The following is an 8,639-nucleotide window of genomic DNA, read 5'->3' on the forward strand; positions in this document are numbered from 1 at the left end:
TGTTTTTTGCGTCTGAAATATGAAGTTTGAAGATGAGAGATCGAGAGTTGATATGGATCGACAGTTGACAAAGTTGAGAGATGAGAGATCGAGACAGAAGAGTTGATCTAGAGAAATCAAGCGCAAAGAGATCAGAGTAGGTAGGCGACGATTTGAAATAAGAGGTAATAAGAGGTTTCGCAACCACTTAAATTTTCAGACCTAATAAGAGCTTTTAAGCTCTTAATTGAAAAAAAAAAAAAAACACACTGAATCCTCTTATGTCTGACCGATTCAGACTTAAGAGTACATTAAGAGCTTTTTTATTAAAAACAAACAGCCCCTAAGATTCTTGAACCTTTTCATACTCATAACGACCCCTAGGTAACATGTTATGTCTTTTACTTTCCCAAAGTTACAAGATCAGTCGTTGTCGAAAAAAACTTGAATAAAAAAGGAACACAACAGGAGGACTTCCCGTAACCGACACCCAGACCACACGAGATTCAGTAAGACGCTTAGATTATAGTAATAATGAATCGAGAGACTTTAACTAACGATAGATCATTCACAAATCTTCTCCAATGATCCAACTATTCAGATACAAACATCTTGTGTTCTTAGCCCTTTAGCCATAGCCACGTGACCACGGTGCAACCGTCCAACGAAAAAAAGACAAAACAGACAAGGCACCGTTCTTGCTATAAGGGACCGTGACCCAAGGTCAACGGGCTAAAACACTCACTGCTGTGATCGGAAAGCAAGCGAAATAGACGAATAGTTACACATACCCAAACTCAATGAATTCCGATTTTTTCTGCATATATAGTTAAACATTCTCACTTGCATCTATATCGGATTCATCTGTCTTGCTCTTCGCTCCTACAGCTGTTAATCTCTCTGTTGCCAGTCGTTCCTCCAATGCTCGGGCACCCCTTTCCCTGCAGTTGAACAATCGGTCCATGAGAAAAATGATCCTCTAAATTACAAGTAATTATTTTACAACGGTGTGCATATGGATGTTCCGGAAGGACATAATAACGGGGTTAATTACCAAAGACATATGAAGGTTTCCGTGTAGAATTGTGGACATAGTGCGTCAAAATGCAATAAAGTTTGGTATAGTTCCTATTTAGTGTAACCAATATTTTTTTCTTTCTCGGTTGATGTGACAGAGTTCAAAATTTCCAAATTTGTATCCATTTTGACCGATAACATGCTGATATTATAACATTAGACGACGTGGATATCCTGTTATGACAAAGTGGATGATAAACTTGACATCCATGTCACCAAACATTACAAGATTAACAGGTTACCAATCAATATGGGTACTAATTGAGAAATTTTGGAACTTTATTATATTAAATAGAAATTTTTGAAACTTTGCTATATTGATGGAGAAAAAAGTTATTTGTTACACTAAATAGGAACTAAGAAAAACTTCGTTGCATTTTTGATGCATTTTGCCCTGGAAATTTTAGCTAGTTTGGCAAATATACCTTGTTCTCTTCAGCAATTAGACATTCTAGAACAAATACTTTTGTCAATTTGGTAAATCTCTAATTATAATTTTGTGTTTTGGTAGTTAACCCTTATTGTTACCGGTTCATCTTGCCTCTTTCTTTGTGGAAAATGAAATACAGCTTTGGAGGTCGATGACTCTCTATGTCGAAAACAATTAAAGTTGATAATATGTACCAAAATTGTAAAGTCTATGCAACTTTTGTATATGAATAGTAAGATTGAATTGGTGTTGTCACCTTCTCCTAGTTGCTTCAATGGGGTCAGAACCAGGCAATGGAGCACTGCCGACTGTGTAGCCCCTAGCATCATTGGATGCTTCAGATCTTCCACAAAGCATCCGATCAAATATTGAAGCGATAGGATCAATCACTGGTCTGCAAATCCAACAAGTTAACATAAGTTGTAAGAAATAGGGAAGGTCGTACAAGTATCATACTCCAGTCGACGAAAATTGTAATGATTTTCATTTTGGATGTCCCATGAAGATTGCATCCTTTCCGTTTTTGGAAAGTTTTCTGGTGATAATGGTTTGTTTCCAGTTTTCATCATTACAAAAGTTTCATGACATTATTTTCGGCCCATAACTCTCTTATTTTGTCATTATTGTAGAATGTTTTAGGTAACTAATTTGTAGTTAAACACTTTCCTAGAAGTATAAGTCCTCTCAAACGTTGAAATTTTCAAGGAATATAGAGAATGCAACCATAGGATGTCTCGTGAAAATTGCAACATTTCCAATTATGAGAGTTTTCTAGTCACAATGGCATGTTTTAACATTGTCATCCTCATGAAGAACTGTTGAAATTGCTTTAGGTTCACATTATTTATGTTTGACCAATAGCCAAAAAGTGCCCAAAACTATATGCACTATTGAACACTTCAATTTTCTTGGGACATGAAGGGAGTAGAACTCAGGGATGGTGACATCACATGCTCTTCTCAGGGTCGATCTTCGATGAAAAAAGGTAAAGTGAGAGCAGTAAAAGTTGATGAATTACCTCATGAATTCAGGGAAAAAAGTAGAGAAGGCAAATTCATCACTTGGGTCACCCTTAAGTCTGGTTTCCTGTTTCCTTTGGAAGTATCTGAGGTAAATCCAACCAATATATGTGCCAAATATCAAGATTGGAAGGTATGCTGCTGGCTCTATGGTAAAGAAGCTTAAAGCAATAGCTACCAATAGCATGATGGATGGCAACCACTGCATACCAAAAACAGAAATGCACAAAAAAAGAAGTTAATTTTGAGGAATTATGATATCCTTCACAGGCAAAAAGTTGCATTCTGGTGAAGAGGTATCTGAATGGGTACTTCCATACACGTGTACCTTCGCTTTAATTTTTAATAGAGACAGTTCTTGGTCAGGAATTATCTGCTTCACACCAACTAAAAGCCCTGAAAGCACCCCGCTGAAGCCCGAAAGAGGCATGTAACTACCAAATTTGTAAGAGGTTGATCAGATTCACCAATTATCGAGATACTCTATGATAGAACCATGCATGAGTGCTGAAGCACATTTAAGTATGCATAAACAAGGAAGACTCAAATGAATACATAGGCAAAGTGGACAACAGGGATTTAGCAGTACTTACAGATAATTTTCCTGCATTGTTACATAGTACAAGGAGATGGCTGTAATGAACACGCACACGGAAGTCAAGAAATTGACGATGAAAATGAACTTCAAGAACTCTCGAGAACCCCAAATGGGCTCAAGAAGCTTCCCAATGAAAAGAAGACCAATTGTGCTGCTAAGAACCTGTTTAGCAAATATCATGGAGCACTTTATCAGAGAAACAGTTCCTGCTATGTTGTCTATTATTTTCCTTCAAGGTAAGACAATCGCAGGTATAAATCCAAAAAGGTGCATACCCCTTGTACTGTTTGTTCTATATAGCCAGCTGTTATGAGGTTCCAACCAAAAGGAATTGTCCTGTAATTGATAAAAAGAAGGAAATGGGAAATGTAAATGACACCAATCATTCATAAAGGGTCAGCAGACTTGACATTCAAAAGAGTAACAGGTCAGATGTCCTGAATAAGTCGATTTGAATTGTTTTGAAATAACAGATAGTTTTGCCCGAAGAGCAACTACAAAGGATCTGTCAAAAGAAAATGTGTGGAACACACTAGAAATATACGAATATACACCGAAAGAGTTTAATATGTTTTTGTCCGAAGAGCAACTACAAAGGATCTGTCAAGAGAAAAATGTGTGGAAAGCACTGCAAATATACACAATACATGGAAAGAGTTTAAAAGATAATCATCCTTATAGAGCTTCGTACTTTTATACATATGAAAGAGAAAAGGCTAAAATTCTTCATTTTCTAATGATTTGCTCTTATTAGAAGCTTTCTTGTGCTACCAAAACCCCTATCAACTTTGGTAGTAGGTTGGTTAAGTTTTGCGGTAGTGATCTCACTTCAGTTCACCTTGCTAAATGCTAACTTTGGATGAGCTTTTCTTAGGTAGCCATGTTGTCGGGGTACAAGATCGTTTTGAGCACATGATGAAGGTAGTTGTTTTCTAGTGGCACACAAGTGCGTTATGTGATGTACTGGACATTCTTAGCAAACCTTTATTTCATCCTGCTCTGCGAAAGGAGTTACTTTACAAAGGGAAAATTTTAGAAAGAGCTTGGACACTGGATGTAGGGAACAACCCAAACACATTTAAATCATTTTGTTTGATCTCCTCTTCCCTCGCTTTTTAAATTCAGCACTTACTCATTACTACGTGTATTTACATTAATATTTGCCATTTGTGCAATTTTGTGTTATTTGATGAACTCTTGAGTTGCATTTTCGATCTATCCCCCCCCCCTTCTTCTCTTTTAGTTACATTTCATACTTGCCTTTTCACTTTATAGAGATTTTATGGTATTCGATACATAATAAAGCACAGGGCTGAGCCATCCAGGTAAGTGGTAATGTAATAATGCCACTGCACTGTGACAAGAAGATACGATGATCCCACTTCACACGTAATAGACCGCATATAGAACATACTACGGTAGCTTTACATAAATCGTCCACAGACTAAGCTTCTAAATTGCAGAAACCTTCCTTTATAACAAAGGTGCTGTTTGGATCTTTATTTTGAAATTTGGTTACTACTTCTTGTCAAAACCCTCATTTATTTATAGAGACAGAGACATCCCTCTGGATTCTGGAAATTTCACAAAGAAAAGAAGCCTTGCTATATCATGATCCCACTTCACACGAAATACACCGCATATAGAACATACTAGGGTAGCTTACATAAAGCATCTACAGACTAAGCTTCTAAATTGCAGAAACCTTCCTTTATAACAAAGGTGCAGTTTGGATCTTTATTTTGAAATTTGGTTACTACTTTTTGTCAAACCCCCATTTATTTCTTCTGTTATGTTGCATGACACTATTAGGTGGGTAAAATATGTACTCTATTATTGTGAGAAAAAAAATGTGACGGAAGACTAACCCCAACCCACCACATACACACATCCCCCCCCCCCAACAACCAATCTCTTTCCTTTCCTTTCTCTAWAACACCCACAAATGTATACAATCTAGCCATTCTTATTTGGATGGTAAATACCTTAACAAAGTAGCATCTGCATTTCCCACTAATACCTTAGCCAAATATCAATAGTATGTAGGGTTTCACATACTCTTATCCGGTTGGGCAAATATCCATCCTCATTACTCATTAGTAATTAGTTATTTATATTGGTGAGCATGCACCTATCAGTCAATGCAAAGTGAGTGAATTCAAGCGATGCTAACTATGTAATTGGATTTGGCGCCATGTGTCAAGCTTGTCCAAGGCCAGTTGTCCCCACAATGTGGCTTTGTGTTTGTTAGCAAAGAACACATAGTTGGCATGTAAATTAAGAAATATTTTAGGTTTTAACTCCAGCCCAAATGTTTCAAGATTCAATAAGATATTCATTATAAGTGGTTTTTCTAAGTGGCACTTGTGGTATCAGTGAAACATCAATATAAGTAGAGGATAACAAAAGGAACAGGTAACATATTTTAGAAAAATCTGACAAGAGCTCGTAACTTGATCTTTGACAATTATTAGATCATCCCAAAACAAAAGCTAAGTTGACCTGGATATCCCTCCAAAACCCAACTGCATTCATGTAAGAATTGGTATATACATGGTTGAACTATACTATTCAAGAAATATCAATTCAACAAAAAGAAGTCCTGACCCCTTTGGGTATATAATACATAGGGAAGTTCCAAAAGCTTATTCCATCTTTATTATTTGAATAGCAATTAAAAGAACTGCTCTTACTTACAAGAAATTATAATAAAATTATCCTCGATATCCTTATGTCTGACTTTCTCCACATCAAGATCAAGTGGTCAACAAATTTTTTGGATGTCCTTTTTCTTTTACTACCCCAATATCAACTAGCTAATTAGGAAGATATCCATTGTCATGAATATTACACGCAAGAGATAGTTTCTCTATATTCAACATATCAGTGAGCATCGCACATGGTGATACTCCACCACAGTCATGCCATATACCTAGCCATCATAGCATTACCGGCTACCTTAATTAATTAACTCATGCAGTTTCACCTAGAATATCCTTTTAACTGCCAACACCACACCTCATAAAAGCCATCACCCATGATCTAACTTCTTTAACTAGATCATTTGTGTAAAACCCTTGCATAAACATCCAGCTGAACACTGTTCTTTTAAGTAAAGTGACCATAAGATCTTGCATATAAGATAAAATAGAAACGCAATGTTGAGTCGAATACATATACAGCATCGCAGGAAATACAATCAATCAAAAACTTAAATGTAATTTTAAATTCAAACAACTGTATGGTTAAGGGAAATCAATCTTACCTGGCAGGAATTAGTGCAACGTAAGTAAGGACAGAAGGGAAGATCTGAACAGCAATGTATCCACAAACAAGTACTACTGCTAGACCTTTACACAGCCTCGTAAATCCTGTAAACAAGCTCGCACCCTGCCACCAACACCGTCAAAAACCAATCATCAAACAACAAATCACGAGAGTAATTGGTCACCTTCTTGGCAAAATTTTCAATATATTCTATGTTATACAGACCAAATCTACAATGGAAACGAAAATTGATGAAATTTATACGACAGCAAATAGGGACTTACTGAAGGAGAACTCATGATCCCCGGATAGTGTAGTTATAGCTGATTCGATTTAGGGTGAACGATGGATTTGATGTAATGCAAATTATGAAACGTATACAACAGATTGTAGGTGTCGCCACTGCTATTTTAGCCGTCGATGATCGAGAAATTTGGTGCGGAGTCACAGATCTTGTAGTCAAACGGGGTTGAGTGAGATTGAAGGAGGCAACTTGTAATCACGTTGGAGGCTGGGGTACCCCGCGGAGTGGTCGTGGAGAATTAATTACCGTTCTACTCCTTGGAATTTCTATGAAATAGAAAATATAATTCATATGTTAAAATATTATTTCTCTTTTTAAATATTTATTTTCAAAATTTCTTATTTATGTTAAAATTCTCATTTTTCTTTATTTTATCTATTTTGAAGAAGCTGTTAGAAATGCTCTTACTAATCGTTTACCGGCTTATTTGTACTTTATTGGACAAACAATATCAAAGTGATAGTAAGTAAAATGAAAGTGTGATTCTTGTCGATAAATGCTTATCAGGTATGTATTGGGTAAATGGTTCATAATTTGATCCTCTTCAAATTTATAATATGAGCCCTTCAATGCGGTTTGAAGTTGGTATGATTCGGGGTTGGACGGTTTGAACATGTACTTGTTAGAAATGGGTGTGTCACAATTCATATCTAGCAATTGATTTCTAAGATCCCATAGCTATTAGAAATCCAAGGACATAACAAACCCGACAACGAATGTTGATAACGATGATCTAGATGTTACACAAAATACTCTAACGAAGATAAACAACCCATAATGTAGATAATAACAAGATATGTTAGAATCTACGCATATGACAAGTTCACAAAAATAGCAACACGAGAATTTAACATGATTCCACTGTTGATATGATAGTGACGTCAACCAAACTGCTCTGCAACTCATATATTGTCAAAGTCTCCAAGTTATTGCATTCTTCAATAGAATACACAACGTAATTAGATTTTGAGGTCATGGACTTGAATATCTTCTCAATGATAATCATTTGCTTCATCTTCTCCTTGTGTGTCTTCATATTGTTCGCAATGGAGAGTGTTCTTGAAAAATACTGATTCCACTGCTCCCCTTCCTTCATCTGCAAAACTTCGAACCCTCTCCTTAATGATTGAAGTTGTGCATGCTTCACACCAGTTGAACCTTGAAATTTCTGCTTCATGGGATCCCATATATCCTTAGTCATATATCTCGAGAGAATTGTCTCCATTATCGTATGATCAATATATTGGAAGAGATGGTTCTTCACTTTAAGATCTTTCAGCTTCTGATCATCAATAATCTTTTTTTGTACCTCTGTTAGTGCTTTACCATTTGCAACTGTCGGAATTCCTTCCTCGATCAATGACCAATACTCCTTTGACCTCAAGAAGTTTTCCATCAACATAACCCTATAATCATAGTAACATTCAAATTTGGGTATGGCAGCTTGCACATAAGCTTCTGAATTTGATGCCATTTCTTTTCCCGATCTTTCTAACTGAGAAATCTGCTATTTCTCTCGCACGAGATCAAGCCTTGTGTTGGAGCTCTAATACCACTTTGTCGGAAGCTTGAACCTTAAAAAACAAACTACAAGAATTTGAGAGCCAAAACCTTGCTTTATTCAAGGAAAAAATTGGGCTTTATATAGCCATTAGATAACATGAAAGATAACAAAATAACTAGAAGGAGAAACAAATGGAAGAAAACTTTAGTTGGTCCTGTAAGGGTCTACAAGAATAGAAACAGTTTGCAGAAGGGGGGGATGAATACAAACATAGTATTTTCAAATTTAAAATATATATTGATAGAGAATATCAATACAGATTTTACAAGACTGTTTGCGGAAAGATAAGGTAAAGAAAACCTATCTAAACAATCTTTGGTTACACACAGATCTTTAGCAAATACAAGAAAAGAGATTGTTAAAAGGAAGATCTTTTACTTAAGCTAGAAGATGCTTGAAGT

General features: G+C 36.1%; 2 protein-coding genes across 2 annotated transcripts; both read right to left on the bottom strand.

Moving 5' to 3' along the window:
- Positions 1-487: 487 nt before the first annotated feature.
- Positions 488-6,873, bottom strand: LOC112509422 (rhomboid-like protein 19). The gene is made up of 8 exons (XM_025114372.1): positions 6,655-6,873; positions 6,369-6,493; positions 3,379-3,439; positions 3,099-3,265; positions 2,834-2,939; positions 2,505-2,707; positions 1,743-1,880; positions 488-920 (listed from the first exon to the last, which is right to left on the bottom strand). The coding sequence occupies exons 1-8, from the start codon at positions 6,667-6,669 to the stop codon at positions 809-811; spliced, it is 927 nt and encodes a 308-aa protein (XP_024970140.1). The 5' UTR covers positions 6,670-6,873; the 3' UTR covers positions 488-808.
- A 648-nt stretch (positions 6,874-7,521) lies between these two features.
- LOC112508945 lies at positions 7,522-8,148 on the bottom strand. Its single transcript, XM_025113809.1, has one exon. It carries the CDS (start codon positions 8,146-8,148, stop codon positions 7,522-7,524), a length of 627 nt encoding a protein of 208 aa, XP_024969577.1.
- Positions 8,149-8,639: the final 491 nt, after the last annotated feature.

The sequence above is a fragment of the Cynara cardunculus genome (genome assembly GCF_001531365.2).
Source record: "Cynara cardunculus var. scolymus isolate 2C chromosome LG 3, CcrdV1, whole genome shotgun sequence".
NCBI classification, from domain to species: Eukaryota; Viridiplantae; Streptophyta; class Magnoliopsida; order Asterales; family Asteraceae; genus Cynara; species Cynara cardunculus.

What these genes read in the sequence shown, in the direction of transcription:
- LOC112508945 (XM_025113809.1), bottom strand. Translation starts at nt 8,148, where the DNA reads ATGGCATCAAATTCAGAAGCTTATGTGCAAGCTGCCATACCCAAATTT.
- LOC112509422 (XM_025114372.1), bottom strand. An exon ending in TAGAACAAACAGTACAAGGG is followed by an intron (nt 3,266 to 3,378) that starts GTATGCACCTTT and finishes TTTGCTAAACAG; the next exon opens with GTTCTTAGCAGCACAATTGG. An exon ending in ATTGAAGCAACTAGGAGAAG is followed by an intron (nt 921 to 1,742) that starts GTGACAACACCA and finishes GTTCAACTGCAG; the next exon opens with GGAAAGGGGTGCCCGAGCAT.